Source organism: Chrysochloris asiatica, unplaced genomic scaffold (genome assembly GCF_000296735.1).
Source record: "Chrysochloris asiatica unplaced genomic scaffold, ChrAsi1.0 scaffold00326, whole genome shotgun sequence".
Lineage (NCBI taxonomy): Eukaryota > Metazoa > Chordata > Mammalia > Afrosoricida > Chrysochloridae > Chrysochloris > Chrysochloris asiatica.
The window spans coordinates 1,239,325-1,256,884 of NW_006408844.1; the positions used below are offsets into that span (position 1 = coordinate 1,239,325).

Genomic DNA, 17,560 nt, shown 5'->3' on the forward strand with positions numbered 1-17,560 from the left:
GGTTCCGACCCATAGCGACCCTGTACAGGGTTTCCGAGGGTGTAAATCGTTACGGGAGTAGAAAGCCTCATCTTTCTCCCGCGGAGTGGCTGGTAGTTTCGAACCACTGACCTTAAGGTTCGCAGCCCAATTCGTAACCACTACACTACCAGAGCTCCTTTTAGCTATTAATGTTGTAAATGTAAAAGTCCTGGTGTGGTGCTGTGGGTTATGCGCTGGACTGCAAAGTCAGTTTGAACCACAAGGTTGGCAGTTCAAGCTCACCAGTGGCTTCTTGGAAACCCTATACAGGGTCTCCAAGGGTCAGAACCGACTCAGCGGCACTTAACAACAGTAATAGCCATATTGTAAATAACAATATGATAATAAGCCTGTACACACATATACGTATATAGTGGTGGTTACTTGTTGTGGAGTTGGACCTGACTCTTAGCAACCCTATACAGGGTTTCTGAGGCTGTAAATCTTTACAGGAGCAGAAAGCCTCATCTTTCTCCAGCGGAATAGCTGGTAGTTTCGAACTGTTTGACCTTAAGGTTCGCAACCCGATTTGTAACCACTATACTACCAGAGCTCCTTATATAGAAAATATTTATTCTTGTAGTAAACTAATTGAAAACACTTTTTTCTTTTAAATGACACTTGAAATTGATTAACCACTGTGATTTTTTTCACAGAGAAGTAAGCACAATTATGTTGTTAAGTGTCTGACTCATAGCACCCTTGTATAGGGTTTCCTAGGAGTGTCTGGTGAGTGTGAAATGCCAACCTTGTGGTTAGCAGTTCAGTACTTAGCCTACAGTGCTACACCAGGACTCTATTATAAAGATGTTTTAGTAAGCTAAGTATCAGGATCTTCTTATACATGTTATCTGTGAACATCAAAGATGTTGCTGCTGTCGTTGTTTCTGACCCATAGCGACCTAGTATAGTGTTTCTAAGGAGCAGCTGGTGAGCTTGAACCGCCTACTTTGTGCTTCAAACCACCTTTGCAGTCCAGCGCATTAACCCACAGTGCCATACCAGGACTCCAAAAAGCCTTTAGCACCCAGTATTATTACCAGGCAGGATCCTGCTTAGCTTACGAGATCAGGCACATTCAGGGTGGTCTGGTTTTATCTCTTTTTTTCCCGGGATAATCTTTGAAGATTTAACCAGATAGAGCCTTGGTACATAGACATAGTGTGAAGAGAAAATAACTACATTTTCAGTGTTTTACAACATGACAAAACTGCTATATAAGATTATTAGGAAAATTTTGTAAATCTTGTTTGTCAGTTTGTCAATTTGTGGTATTTCTCTTTTGTGTGTATATTTGAGTGTTTTTCCCTTAATTTTATTTGAACCTATTTTGTCATGATGGGGATCCTGACTATTTATACCTCATATAAGGAGAAGAGCATCTTTCTCGTGGCTCACAGGAAAGATCCTACAGGGATGGATCCTGATGATATTTGGCAACTGTCCTCCAGTCTCAAAAGGTATTACTATCCTCACATATTGTTAAATTTTGGTTTTGCATTTTCCTAGAAGTGCTGAGTCATTAGCTGTAGTAGACTATACTCTGCAGATTATGGAGCTAGTCATACAAAATGAAAAAAACATATATATATGAATGATGAAGAAGATTTTTCCTAACGTTACGTATCTGAGATTGCATTATTGCAGATCTGCTTTGAAGAGGAACTGTGGAAGAAAGCACTTTGGTGGGATAATGGAGAGAGAGTTATTTTTTCCATATGGCCAATTGAGTCCCTCATTTAGGCTCAGGTGTGAGGTCAGCTATTGTTGTAGAAACTCATTAGCTTCTATCTTTTGTGATTCTGACCTTACTTTGTGGATCCAATTAAGAATCTCCAGGGCATTGGACTGGACAACTCATAATTTCAATTCAGACTCTCTCTCTGGTCAGTACTGGGTATAACTTTGTCCAGCCAAAACAAAACTGAATTGAAATTCTAGTTCAGAATTATTTTAGCTGTATGGTCTTTGGTAAATAATGAAAATTATTAAGATTAAAAAATGACTCCTTAGTAGGGCCAAGGAGTTCTGTTGTGGTGTTATAGGGTAAGCACTAGACTGCTAACTACAGGGTCGGTGGCTCAAACCCACCAGCTGCTCCTTAGAAACCCTATACAGAGTCAGAGTCGCTTATGAGTCGGAACCACCTTAACGACACTTAACAATAACAGTAGGGTCAAAAATGACTGAGAATTGTTGGGAAGATGAAATACAAATTACAATAGCTAAAATATATTAATTATTTACCATGTATTGCTAAGTGCCATTGAGTCGGTTCTGACTCATAGTGATCCAGTACAGCGTTTCTAAGAAGCATCTGGTGGGTTTGAACCACCAATTATTGTGGTTAGCAGTCCAGTGCTTATCCTACAGCACTACATACACTAGGACCCCTAATTACCATATTGTTGTTAAGTGCTGTCCAGCCGGTTCCAACTCATAGCAACCCTGTATAGGGTTTCTGAGGGGTGGCTGGTATGTTTGAACTGCTGATCTTGTGGTTCAAAGTGACCTTGTGGTCTAGTGCTTATCCTATAGCACCACATGAGGACTCCATTATAGGAGGTATTATTCCAGTATATTATTTCATAAAAGCTGTAGAGTAACACATGTCATATGTAATAAGCAGGCCCAACTCATTTAATTCTTGGCAATGTTATGGTACTCAGTAGTGGGATAGCAGGGATTCCAGCTGAAGTCTGAGCCTAGATCTCTTGTTTTCAGTCACTCTCCTGAACCCATATGGTAAGTTTCCTAGCATGTAGTAGGTTGTCAGATTGTTAATACAAGTATTCACACAGAGTCAAACAGACTGTCTCACTGCCAGTTTATGAAGATGTCTATCAGGAGGGGTGTCCTAATGTAGCACCATAGGATAAGCACTCAACCTCAAGGTTGATTTGAACTGCAAGGTCGTCGGTTCAAACTCACCATCTGCTCCTCGGAAACACTATACAGGATTGCTATGAGTCGGAACCGACTCAGTGGCCCTTAACAACAATAATGAGGAGGAAGAGAGATTTATTTATTCAGATTTGCATATAAGGTCTTACTTATCTCTCAACTCCCACCTGCTGTTTGACCTCAGCCATTATTAATCTATACTCTCAAGCATCAAGCAGACCACCAAAACTGAGTTGCAGAATTACAGATTCTAGCAACATCTTTTTTTTCTTTTTCTAGCAACATATTGATTTTGTCCTTTTCATTTTGACTTAGATATTTTGACTCATAGTTGAATGACTCTTTTCAGAGATTAGGCTTCTCTGCATTTTTGTTTTTTAACCAACTGCCATATTGTTGTAGGAATCGTGAGGGTGCAGTAGATTAAATGTTGAACTACTAATGGCAAGGGCAACAGCTCCTTTGGAGAAAGATGAGGCTGCCTGTTCCCATAAAGATTTAGTCTCAGAAACCCTAAGTAGCAGTTCTGCTCAGTGCTGTAGAGTTGGTATGAGTTGGAATCCACTTGATGGTAATATTGTCAAGTGCCATTGAATTGGTTCTGACTCACAGCGACCCTGTATAGGGTTTCTAAGGAGCGACTGGTGGGTTTGAACTTTGAACCTTGTGGTTAGCAGCCCAGTGCTTATCTTACAGCATCACACCAGGACTGGGTGACCATATTGTTGGTGCTTATCGAAAGGATGTTTCCCTGCCCTCCATGTAAGGAGTGTCTTAGTTATAAAGTTACCTGATATCTGGCGCCAATGTCTTGTTCCTTAGCTGCCACACCACATTATGTGAAAATGGTGATGAAAGATTTCATATACTACTAGCTGCCACCTGCACACCTCTTTATCACAAGCCATGCTTTGCTGGTACAGTGGGCTAAACATTGGGCTGCTAACCAAAAAGATTGGCGGTTTGAACCCACCAGTTGCTCTGTGGGAGAAAGTTGAAGCGCTCTGTTTCTATAAGGATTTGCAACCTCAGAAACCCTGGAGAGCAGTTCTACTCTGTCATAGGGTCGCTATGAAGCAGAATAGATTAGACAGTGGTGGGTTTTTGGTATGTAACTCCCTTCAAAAGTCTCCAGTTTAGTTACTACCAGATACATTCAGTATGCTGTCCAAAGCCCTTCAGCATATGACACTTTTCAACATGTGGCTTCCCCAAGACATCTCCAACTTTATTTCCCACCCTTCCTAAAAGCTACCTACACAATTTTCTTACTCTAGCAATATTATGGAATTTGTAATTTGCTAAATCCTTCAGGTTCCCAATGACTATACCATTGCACATATTCTCTGTGAATTGAATTTCTAGCTAACTCCTCCTTGTCACTTCCTTTAGGAAGCCTTCCCTGACATACCTTAGTCTGGATTAGGTACTCTTTGGTATTCTTATGAGCATTTTGTCCTTACTTCTGTTAGCACTGGTCACATGATACTGTAATGATTCACTTCTCAGTGCCTCCCCTCAGCTTCCCTGAAACTGTAAGCTTTTTTTTTTTTTTTTAATGTTTTATTGTGAATTATATGATAGTTTAATGGGAGAACATTAGTTTTACATTCTATCTTATGTTGTTTCATTGCCATGGTTACAATCCCCTCCATGCATCATCAGCCAACCAAAGGGTATACCCTGCAAGCCTGCTCCCTACATTTCTCCCCCCCCCCCCAGGTTTTCAGCATGCAGTTGCTCTCCCTCTCTGGATCTAAAGTCCCCAGCTGCTCCATTGCTCCCCATCATCATCTTGTAAGCTCCTTTTACTATTCACTAGGCACTTTTACTATTCACCGAGCCCAAAGGAAGGGACTGGCTCATTTACTTGTGGACGCAGCCCAGGACTTGGTACAGCCTAGATTAGCAGAAATGTTTGTTGGGGGATTGAATGAAACTCACCTGGGTTGGACTGCAACTTTGACGACCTAGTCAGTCTTTACCTTCAGCCAAGTTAGCCATCCACAAAAGTCTCTGTAGCTTCGTTTAGTCTTTGTGAACATTCCTTTCTCCTTTTTCCTACCATAAGTGAAACCTGACTAATCCTTAAGGATGTGCTCCCCTGCAGACTTCAGGTGGTAGCCAATGTCTCTCACACAGTCTCCATACTACTGAGGGTACCTCTTCTCTACAGGCCCCCACTTTGAATTGTGTGTTACTACATTTTTTTACCTCTCTTCTTCCTCGTTAACAGCTAAATACAGACCCATGGGTCACCCTCATTTTCTTTGAAGATAGCTCCTGTATCATGAGTGCTCTCTCACATACCTTCTGTCTTAAGACTTGGGGATTTCAATATCCTAGTAGGTGATTATTTTGGTGTCCTGGTGTCTTAGTTTATCTACTTCCTGTGCTCTAATTACCTAAGTTTCTATAGTGTCTTAGACACATTTTCATGATTATAATTTACTATTGTTAATAACTGAGTCCAGATGTGACGCTGTTGGATAAGCACTCAAATGCAAGGTAGCTTTGAATTCCAGGGTCTGCACCTCAAACTCATCAGCAGCTCCTCAGAAACCCTATACAGTGTTGTTGTGAGTCGGAACCGACTGGATGGCACTTTGTTGTTGTTGTTGTTGTTAAGTGCCATCGAGTCGGGTCCGACCCATAGCGACCCTGTACAGGGTTTCCAAGGGTGTAAATCTTTACGGGAGTAGAAAGCCTCATCTTTCTCCCGCGGAGTGGCTGGTAGTTTCGAACCGCTGACCTTAAGGTTCGCAGCCCGATTCGTAACCACTACGCTACCAGAGCTCCTTGGATGGCACTTAATAACCATTATTAATGACTAATTACATACTGCCCAAGGAGCTCTGGTAGTGTAGTGGTTACGAATTGGGCTGCGAACCTCAGGGTCAGCAGTTCGAAACTACCAGCTGTTTCACGGGGGAAAGATGAGGCTTTCTGCTCCTGTAAAGATTTATAGCCTCAGAAACCCTGTACAGGATTGCTATGAGTCGGAACTGACTCCGTGGCACGTAACAACAATTATATACTGCCCACCCACTGCCATTGAGTTGATTCTCACTCACAACAACCCTGTACGATGGAGTAGAACTGCTCCCTAGGTTTTCAAAGGCTGCACATCTTTGTGGAAATAGGCTACCCCATCTTTCTTCTGCAAAGCAAGTGGTGGGCTCAAACTGTTGCTCTTTGGATCAGCAGGCCTGCACTTTACCCAGTGCATTGCTAGGACTCTAAAATATCTTCAATGATATCAGCTTGAAGTATCCCACTCTTTGACTATCACTTCCTATTTTTCTACTAGTTTATTGCTTCCTGTATCTGTCCTCTCGGTGGCATGGTGCTGTAGGATCAGCTCTGGGCTGTGAACCACAGGTTGACAATTCAAATCCGCCAGCTGCTTCTTGGAAACCCTATACAGGGTCACTGTGAGTCGGAACCGACTCGACAGCACTTACATATGTTCCATTGGTGTTCCCAGTGACGTCTGTAATCCATTGGGCCCACTACCTTTTCACTGTCCTTCTTTCCTTTCATTTCCAGACATGCTTTTTCCTCTGTCCTAAAACCTCCTCCCCCTCCTCCCCCATCTTTACTCATCTGCTGCTTTTGTTGCTGAGAAGTTAAAGCAGTCAGATGTATCCCACATTAACCCCTACTTGCCAATACTGTGACTACTTTCCAAGCTCTTTTCTGAAGCCTGCCACCCATTTGCCATTGTTGTTGTGAAGTTGAGTTGGTTCTGACCCATAGCGACCCTGTATAGAGTTTCCAAGGAGCAGCTGGTAAGCTTGAACTGCTGACCTTATGGTTCAAACTGACTTTGCAGTCCAGTGGATTAGCCCAAAGCACCACCCCAGGACTCCATTAATCTGTCTTTTCTCAGTTGATGTTTTCCATCTGCTGGATCATTTCTTCTGGCAAACAAATATTTCTTCCATCTAAAAAAAATTATTTCCTTTCTCCTTTTTTTCTTTTTATGACATTCCCATTTTTCTGTTCTTCTTATCCTCTCCTCTCATGATATCTCTTGGATCTCTTCATTTTACTTGTCCTGTTAACATCCTCCTGATGACACTTTTTTTAAATTAGTCTTCTAAGATACCATACACTTCAGATTTCCGTGCAGTGATATCTGTACCTCAGTCTCCTTTGCAATTCTTCCTTCCCCTTTCTCTAAATTCAAAATGCCACCTGGACTTGTTCCTAGAAACTCTCCTCTGTCTATATTCACATCTGGCTGGGGTCTTAACTCTCTGTTGGCTACCCCTCATCCACAGCTGCTCTGGCAGCTTTTTTTTCTTAAATGTTTTATTGTGAATTATGTGATAGTTTACATGGGAGAACATTAGTTTTACATTCATTCTATCATATATTATCGTCTCATTGCCATGGTTACAATCCGTTCCATGCAATCCTTCCTCCTGTACCCCCCAGGTCTTCAGCACACAGTCGCTCTCCCTCTTGCTCTGGCAGTTTTTATCTCAATAAATGACAACTCTATCATGTCAGTTGCTCACACCAGAAACTTGCGGGGTGGTTTTTGACTCCTCTCTCCATCTTTCCTGTAGTCAGCGAATCCTGTCAAGTCTACCTACTGTCTGAATTCAGTCTGGACACTTAGCCATCTTCACTGCTATCACAGTCTATCACTTACATTACTTAATAATATCCTAATGGAGGTCTTCAGCTTGAAGCCCTTTAAGAACATTTTTTGTTGTTGTTTGCCTCTCACACACTAAAATGAAAAGTAGGAATTTGTCTATTGTGTTCACTGCTGTATAACCTTAGCATCGAAACTGCCTGATACCCATAGGTGGTAGTGGGTATATGCCATGAAGTTGGGTGTGACTCAGCAATGCTGTGTAGGTTTCTGAGGCTGTAAATCTTTATGGGAGCAGAAAATGACGTCTTTCTCCCATGGAGTGGCTGGTAGGTTTGAACTGCTGAACTTGCAATTAGTAGGCCAGCTGGTAACTCCTTAGATATTTGTTGGATTGTTGAATAACTGTTCCTAAAGCGTATCATCAGTTTATGTCCTGTCATCAAAATCATGCAGCTGCTAATGGACTGAGCCCAAAGTCCAAGATTTCTTGTGAAGTGTTAGAAATAGTTCAAGGGCATCACTACCTGTCCTTAGGTCTGGGTAAACCAGGTTGAGAGTTAATGACTGGTTTATTACGGAGATGGGATTTTCTGAACTCCTGTTATTCTGGGCCCTATTCTAATCATGATAGTAATCTTGAAAAGTGGGTGGCAGTTTCCTCATTTTATACACGCTTCATCTAAAGATAATAACAGTTTAACAGTCAAGATAGAAACCAGGGGAGGAAGAACATCTTCTTGCCAGAGTTGCTGTCATTAAACCCTCTTGAATGGGTGGAGATAGTAAAGGCTTTTGAGGCACCTAAACATGTAGCTCCCCAGAAACTCTATACCGGGTTGCTATGCATTGGAACTGACACAGCATTAGTTAACGACAACAAATATGTAGCTAAATAATCTTTGGATTCACCTTGTAAAGCACTTGACATACAGCGTGTAACGACTAAGCACCTGGAAGACCATCCTTGAAAACAAGACTCCTTTAGTTTGTAAAGATGTGATTACTTGCCATGTGCCAAGGTAGAAAAAGAAAGCAAATGAGACAAAGTCTTTGCCCTAAAAAAATTCTCCAGTCTAGTAAGAAACACAAATACACAGTCATCATTTCAGTAGTTAATTTATTGATAAAGAGCCATAGATAGCATGAGGACATATCATTAGTCTGGCTTATGATTGGCATTCAGCATTTGAATTGAATATTGATTGGTGGTGCTTTGGAAGACAAAGGGTCATCCAACCTATATTGGGAGCGGTTAGGAAGACCTCAGAAAACTGTATGTCCGTGTATAGTATTAACAAATGAGAACAAGTCGGATGAGATAGGAGAGAAGAGTTTACTTGTAAGACATTGAGCATAGCAAGTGCACAGTCCAGAGGTGAGGGAAGATGGTTCATGTGACTTGACAGTACATGGCCAAGTATAAGAATTAAATTAGGGGAGATGTCAACACTCAGTCTGAGTTCGTGTCTTCACGGCAGTGAGAGGCTCATGGGGTTTTAGAAAGCATGGTTCTGGGTGTGCTGTACACCACCAGTACCCAGTTCAGCCCTTTTCTTGCTTTGTTACTAGTTGAATTAATACTGTGTTTGATTTTAATTGTTATTTTCCCCTGATACTTAGGTTTGACGACAAATACACTCTGAAACTGACCTTCATCAGTGGGAGAACGAAGCAGCATCGGGAAGCCGAGTTCACCAAATCCATTGCTAAGTTCTTTGACCACAGTGGGACACTGGTCATGGATGCATATGAGCCTGAAATATCCAGGCTCCATGACAGTCTCGCTACAGAAAGAAAAACAAAATAGCCAATTTCTAATAGCCATTATTCTGCTGGATCATGTGAAATTAGACATGGCAGGGGGAGGGGCGGGGAAGAAATAACTTAAAATGGGTAAAGTAAGAATCGTTTGAAAATGCCCTTTTTTTCTGAAATTTTAGTCCATTCTGGATAAATAGGATTTTTTAGCACAGGTATAAGAAGTTGTAGCTCTGATGTCTAGCTGTAGCCTCTCTGATTTGTTGATTGTGTTGTTTTGATTTGCTCGTCTGGAAAAGCATTTTTGTCAAAAGCTGTATAGCCTTCCTCCTTCATACCTAGCGGTACATTTTCTAAGGTAGCTTTGTGCCATGCAACATTTGAAGAATCGGCTTTTGTTTCTGCATTCAAATGAACTTTATTAACATATGACAAGATAATGTGTTTATAAATGCCATGAACCAGCTCTGTTTTTTAACTCTCTTAGGAGGAAGTTTCACACTTTGGGAAAAGAGGCTTATTCAGTCCCATTTGCAAACAAATACTGGAAATTAAACTACTGTTTCACAGAAGAGGTGCCTATGGTTAATGAAAGTTCATGAAGCTTTTTCTTGTCTGGCATCAGTAATTTGAAATGCACATTTGGGCATGAGTCTATGTGCATTGTCCCACATCTACACAGAGGCAGTGACAGTGAAGAGTAGAGGCTCTGGGGCCTTGACGTAGAATTTGAGCCCTGGTTCTGCCACCACCTATCTGAGATTCTAACTCTGTATGTGTGTGTGCATGTATGTGTTGGCTGCACATGCATGTGTGTGTGCATAGAGTCTATTAAATCAGTTTTAAGTGTCAGCATTTAGAAATGAAACTAATAGCAGTGCTAATAAACAATAATAATGACAGTAACTTAAGAACCAAGGACAGAGTGTCAGTGCCCCTTGTCTTTTCCTGACTTCCCTCTCTACTGGTTTCCTCCCACGTAATTACTCTTTGTCAGCTTATCTTCTCATTGGCTGTTATGTCTTTCACTCAGAGGTCATAAAAACAAATGCTCATATGATCCAAGCAAGTAACACAAATGTTTGAAATCTCCAATCTAAGAATCAGGAATTTGATGAGGGCAGTGGTAAATAAGAGCACTGCTACTCACACCAGCTTATTATTTCATGGGCCTATACCTGTCCATGTTCCAGAAGCTGCTTGTTGAATAAGACAGGAGTGGCTAGTTCAAACCTGCTTAGCAGTGCCATGAAGAAAGGCCTGGTGATCGTCCATAAAGATTATTATTGTAGGCCATGGAATCAATTCCAACTCCAAGCGACCCTATAGGACAAAGTAGAAGCCCTGTAGGGTTTCCAGGACTAATCCTGGTGGAAGCAGACTGCCACATCTTTTTCCTGCGAGGTGATTACTGGATTCAAACTGCTAACCCTTTGGTTAGTCGCCTAGCACTTAACTACTGCCCCACCAGAACAATTACAACCAAAAAACCCCTGTGAAACAGTTCTACTCTAACAGTCAGAATCACCATGAGTTAGAATGAACTTGAACGCAACAGGTTTGGTTTAAGCTTAATTAGGACAATAGGATGTGGGTTTGTAATCACTTAGTATATTTTCTTTAAGTGGTTTCATTGACTAGTTTGAGCTTCGTATCCTTTTTCTATCTGTGTACTGGGCATAATGTTAATATTGCCCAGATACTTTAAAGCTGAATTAATTATATGTTGTTGTCATCTCTGTTTCTCTTCCTCAGTCCCTCTCACTGCTAATAATATAGATCCAACTAGACAAGCTCAGAACTTTGAACTGCTCCCTCATGTCCTCTGGATTCAGTCATCAAATCATCTTTGTTTTAATGAAAATATTATTAAAATCTATCTCTGTCGTATTGTCATGATGCTAGATTAGCGCATGATTCACATCATTATGCCTTTGACTTCCTCTTGCCCTCTACCTAGAACTCTTTCCTCCTCCATCCTTTTTTTCAGTCTCAAATGTCTTTTGTATTGTTCTCTAATTTTCCTCAGCAGAGCTAGCACTGCTGAATCTATGCCTGTTTTGTTTTGACAAGCCTGTATTATAATGCAATATCCATACATTTATTTGACAAATATTTATTGAGCATGTTCCATGTGCCAAGCCTTATAGATTCATGGAATGCCCAGAAGTTCTTGCCTTCATGGAGTTTACATTCTAATAAGGGGATACAGACAATATACAATAAATAATACATATAGTATGTCAGAGCAGTAAGAACCAGTTTAAATTGTTAACTTATTGACTTTACTGTGTTAATGCCTATGACAGCTGTTCCACTTAGGAATTCAGGGTACAACTTCTTGTGTATGACAACTTTCTTTCATACACCATTTTGTGGGTGTGTATATATTTGACTTGGGGAAACAAAAACTTAAAAAAATAAACCACCTTAATTTAAGGCAAACTTAAGCCTGTTACATATGTGCTCTTAACTAAAGAAGCCAATGGCATTTTTAGTTTTATATTGTATATGTTTACCACTAGTATATTCCTGTTGTTTGTGTCCTTTATTAACTACCATTTTCTAAAACTTTTTTCAATAAAAGGAAAGAAGATGTGAAAAAATGGGAGTCGTGGTAGTCTTTTTTTAAGCTTTTATTGTGAATTGAGTGAAAGTTTACAGGGCAGATCATCAGTTTTACATTCAACAAATCATATTCTTTGTTTCATTACAATGATTATAATCCCCTCCATGTGCCATCAGTTAACAGTTTTCTCTCTATTAATTTTAGCTCTTTTTTTTAAACACTCAAGCACATATAATAATTTACACCACCAAAGGGCACATTCTGCAAGTCTGCCTCCTGGCTGCCAGCTCTCAGTCCCTCTCTTCCCATGAATCTATAATCCTCAGCTGCTCCCTCTCTATATGTCCTTATCTCTGCCTCCATCTCTGGTGTCGCTGCTTCTCTGGGTAAGGTCCCACATTCCGCTTGTGCTCTTCTCCCTTGACAGTCCTCGGGTCCTCTGTTTCTGCACTGTAATATTAATGACTTCCCCGTTTTTGTTTTCAAAACTTCTACCTTTACATTCGTGAGAGTTGCAGTCAATCATGATAACAATTACTCACTTTTGAATCATAAGAATCTTATCCCCAACTCTACCAGACCCATCTAGACACCATGAAAACAATTCAGTGGGAACTCTATCTTCCCCTACACACTCTTAAACTAAACTCCCTCTTGAAACCTTGTAAACCAGTCAGTACCCTTATTGATCCCTCATTTTAGGTAGCCAACGTCTTAAGTTGCCCATCCTGATATACCCTGTATACAGTGGGAATAGCATTCATATTTGATGTGAAGACTCCTTCCCTCTCTGTTGGTATTTTGACCATGAATATATGCCAAGTTCATCAACTTGCCCTCGTTTCCTTTATCCAAAAAAAAAATTTTTTTTTTTTTACAGATTCCTTGTTATTCTTCAAGGTAACATAATATTCCATTGTGTGTATGTACCAAAGTTTGTTTATCCACTCTTTCATTGATGGGCACTTAGACTGTCTTCATCTTTTTGCTATTGTGAACAGTGCTGCTGTGAACATTGGTGTGCGTATATCTACTCGTGTTATGGCTCGTATTTCTTGTGGATATATACCAAGTAGAGGAATTACTGGATCATATGGTATTTCTATTTCCAACTTTCTGAGGATGCGCCATACTGTTTTCCAGACTGGTTGGACCATTTTTCATTCCCACCAGCAATGTAGGAGGGTCCCAGTCTTCACATCCTCACCAGCATTTATTGTTCTTTGTAGTTTTGAACTTTGCTGTTACTGCTGGTGTGAGATGATAATGTCATTGTTTTGACTCCTAGTGTGGCACTGTGGGCTAATGCATCAGATTGCAAAGTCGTTTGTACTGCAAGGTCGGTGGTTCAAGCTCCCCAGCTGCTCCTTGGAAACCCTATACAGGGTTGCTATGGGTCCGAACCGACACAACGTCACTTAACAATAACAACAATGTGAACATTTTTTCATATGTTTGTTGGCTGCCCGAATGTCTTCCTTGATGAAGTGTCTGTTCATGTCCTGTGTCCATTTTTTTAATTGGGTTACTTATTTTTTTCTTGTAGTTTCCGCTAGATTTTAGAAACGAGTCCCTTATCTGATATGTCATTGCAAAAGATTTTTTTCCCATTCTGTGGGCTTGCTTTTTACTCTCTCTTGGTGAAATCCTTTGATGTACATATAAGTTTATAATTTTAATAATGTCCCAATCTATTTTGTCTTTTGTTTGTGTAATTTTTGCAATGTTGGTAGTCTGTGTGTGCCTTGGATTAGAGCCCTTGAGTTTGTCCCTATTTTTTCATTGGTGACCTTTATAATTCTGGGGTTCACATTTAAATTTTTAATCCATGCTGAGTTGGTTTTTGTATATGGCATGAGGTAAAGGTCTTGTTTCAGTCTTTTGCATATTGATATCCAGTTCTGCCAGCACCATCTGTTGAAGAGAGTGTGTCTTCCCCACTCAATGTACTTTGGCCCTTTGTCAAAGATCAGTTAGCTGTATGTGGATGGGTTAATTTTGGATTCTCAATTCTGTTCCATTGATCTGTGTATCTTTCATTGTACCAGTACCAGGCTGTTTTGGCCACTAACCATGTAGTAAATTGAAATCAGGGAGTGAGAGGCCTTCAACTTTGTTCTTCTTAAGCAGTGCTTTGCTTATTCTGTGTCTCTTTCCTTTCCATATATAGTTAGCAATTGTTTTTTCCATGTCTTTAAAGAATGTCATTGGAATCTGGATTGGGATTGTGTTAGATTTGTAGATTGTAGATTGACATTTTCACAATGTTAAGTCTTCCTATCCAGGAGCATGGTATATTCTTCCATTTTTGTAAGTCTCTTTTGGTTTCTTATAGTAGTGTTTTGTAGCTTTCATTGTATAGGTCCTTTGTATCTCTGGGTACATTTATTCCTAAATATTTCATCCTTTGGGTGGCTATTGTAAATGGTATTGCTTTCCTCATTTCCTTTTCGGCATTATCATTATTAGTGTAGAGGAATCCAACTGATTTTTTTATGTTGATCTTGTACCCTACCACTTTGCTGAGTCAGTGAGTTCCAGTAATTTTTTTTTGCTGAGTCTTTGGGGTTTTCTATGTATAGGATCATATCATCTGCAAATAGAGTTTTAATTTCTCTTTGCCAATTTGGATGTGTTTCATTTCTCTATCTTGCCTTAAAGTTGTAGCTAAGACTTCCAAAACAGTATTGAATAGGAGTGGTGATAAAGGGCATCCTTGACTGGTACCTGTTCGCAAGGGGAAGGCTTTTTCAGTTTCTCTCCATTGAGAGTGATGTTAGCTGTTGTATATATTCTCTTACTTATGTTAAGGAATTTCCCTTCAATTCCTACTTTGTTGAGTGTTTTTATCAGGAGGATGTTGGATTTTGTCAAATGCTTTTTCTGCATCAATCGATATAATCATATTGTTTATTTATATTTTCTTGTTTTTATGGTGGATTACAATGATTGTTTTTCTAATGCTGAACCATCCTTGCATCTTGGTATGAATCCCACTTGGTCATGATGTATTATTTTTTTTGCTCTGTTGTTGAATTCTTTTGGCCAGAATTTTGTTGAGAATTTTTGCATCTATGTTTATGAGGATATTGGTCTATAATTTTGTTTCTTAGTGATGTCCTTCCCTGGTTTTGGTATGAGGGGTATGCTTCCTTCATAGAATGTATTAGGGAGTTTTCCATCCTCTTCTATACTGTGGAATAATTTGAGTAGAAATGGTGACAGCTCTTCCCTAAATGTTTGTTAAAACTCACCAGTGAACCCATCTGGACCTGGACTGTTTTTGGTTGGGTGTTTTTTGATGAGTTGGTCAATTTCTTCCTTTGTTATAGGTCTGTTCAAGTTTTCTACTTCACTCTGTGTAAGTTTAGATATGTCATGCTTTTCTAACACTGTATCCATCTCTAGGTTTTCAAATTTATTGGAGTACAACTCTTCATTATATTCTGTTAGTATCCTTATTTTTTCTATTGGTTCTGTTGTGACATCACCCATGTGGTTTCTTATGTGTGTTATTTGTGTCCCACTTTTCTTTTGTTAGGTTTGTCAATGTTTTGTTCATTTTATTTATTCTTTCAAAGAATCAGCTTCTTGTCCTGTTGATTTTTTCTGTATTCTGTCTCGTTTATTTCTGCTCTAATCTTTATTATTTCCTTTCTTCTGTTGACTCTAGGTTTACTTTGCTGGTCTGTTTCTAGTTGTTGGAGATGTTTAATGTGTTGATTTTGGTTCTTATTTCTTTTTGGATGTGTGCCTTAATTGCAATAAACTGTCCTCTCAGTACTGCTTTTGCTGTGTCCCAAAGTTTATGGCATGTTGTAATTTCTTTCTCATTTGTTTTTAGGAACTTTGTGAATTCACATTTTATTTCTTTTACAACCCCGTCGTTTTTTAGCAAGGTGCTATTCACTTTATTTCCTTCGTCTTCCTGTTGTTGATTTCTAATTTTATAACATTGTGGTCTGAAAAGATGCTTTGTAGTATTTTGATGTTTGTAAATGCATGGAGGCTTGTTTTGTGGCCTAAGACATGGTCTACTCTGGAGAATGTTCCCTGTGCACGGAAAAAGAATATGTATTGTGCTGTTGTTGGGTTGAATGCTCTGTACACCTCTCTGAGGTACAGTTGGCAGATTGTGTTGTTTAGTTCTGCTGTGTCTTTGTCAGGTTTCATTCTAGTTTTTCTATGCATTTTCAAAAGTGGTGTATTAAAATCCCCCGCTATTATTGTAGATTTAATATGTCTGTTTCTTTCTTCAAAATCTATTAGAGTTTGCTTTATATATTTTGGAGCTTTTTCATTGGGAGCATAGATTATTTATTATGATTATATCATCTTGTTAGATTGTCCCTTTAATCATGAGATAATGTCCGTCTTTATCTACTATGCTGGTTTTTGCCCTAAAGTTTATTTTATCAGAGATTAATATTGCTACTCCTGCTCGTTTTTTATTGTAATTAGCTTGGTATGTTTTTTCCATTCTTTTGTCTGTTTTTGTCTTTGTGTGTAAGGTGTGTCTCTTGCAGACAGCGTATTGAAGGATCTTGTTTTCTTATCCATTCTGCCACTCTCTGTCTGTTAACTGGTGCATTTAATCCATTTACATTCAGTGTAATTATCAAAAGATATAGATTAATTGTTGTCATTATAGATTATAATCTATAGTATAGATTAATTTGTTTTTATTTGGTGCTGCTGTTTTCTCTGTTACTTCCTGTGCTGAATTCATGTTTTTGTGTTCTTTCTTTTCAGTTTCTTCATAGTTTTAATGTTTCCATGTTCTTGGATTTTCATTTTCTTGGTCTGTTGTGAAATATTGATATTCTTTGAGGTTACTTTGTATTCGAATAACTGTTCCCTCCATTTAAGACAGTCTATTTGATACTGTAATCTACCTGACCTCCTCACCACCTGGATCTCTGTTCCTATGTGTTTGCCTTTTTCCACATTTAATTGTTTTGATCATAGACTGACCTCCCAGATCCTCTGACTTTGTTCTTATAATTTTGTTTGTTCTCGACTCTTCTGTTTGTTCATTGAGTTCCAGCTGGTGCTGCTATGTATACCGATCTCTGGTTTTTGTCTGTTCTTGTTGGTTCTCAGTCCACAGAACTTCTAGGATGCTTTGCAGCACAGGGTTGGCTTTTGGCAAAATCCCTTATCTTCTGTTTAACCTGGAATGTTTTGATTACAGCATTTGATTGACAGCTTTGCTGGATAGAGGATTATTGCTTGGCAGTTTTTTTGTTTCAGCATTTTATATTTGTCTCCCCATTGCCTTCTTGCCTGCATGGCTTCTGCTGAGAGATCCGAAGTTAATCTGATTTGTTTGCCTTTGTATGTAACACTTCTCTTCTCCTTAGCTGCTTTCAGAATTCTCTCCTTATCTTTGAATTTGGAGAGCTTGATTATTATGACAGTGATTTTCTTTTGGGGTCTATCCTTCCTGGGGTTCATTGAGCTTCTTGAATGCTTATCTTTTCACTTTTCAGGATGTTAGGAAAATTTTCTTCAACTATCTCCTCGGTGGACTTGTTGATTCTTCTTGTTCTGAATGCTGATAATTCTTAAGTTATTCCTCTTTATGTTGTCCAACATGAATCTTAGACCTTCTTCAGATTTTTTTTATCCTTTTTTCTGCTTGCTCTTCTATCTTGGTAGTATTGAGAGATTTGTCTTCCTGCTCACTGGTTCTG

General features: G+C 39.4%; 1 protein-coding gene across 1 annotated transcript in view; it reads left to right on the forward strand.

The window, feature by feature from the left end:
- Positions 1-9,358, forward strand: part of SPCS2 (signal peptidase complex subunit 2 homolog (S. cerevisiae)) — a 28,511-nt gene extending 19,153 nt beyond the window's left edge. Inside the window, exons 4-5 of the mRNA XM_006875416.1 lie at positions 1,347-1,481; positions 9,158-9,358. Of these exons, the coding sequence (XP_006875478.1) occupies positions 1,347-1,481; positions 9,158-9,344 (322 nt within the window). The 3' untranslated portion in view covers positions 9,345-9,358. The remainder of the gene's footprint in view (positions 1-1,346; positions 1,482-9,157) is intronic.
- The last annotated feature ends 8,202 nt before the right edge of the window (positions 9,359-17,560 follow it).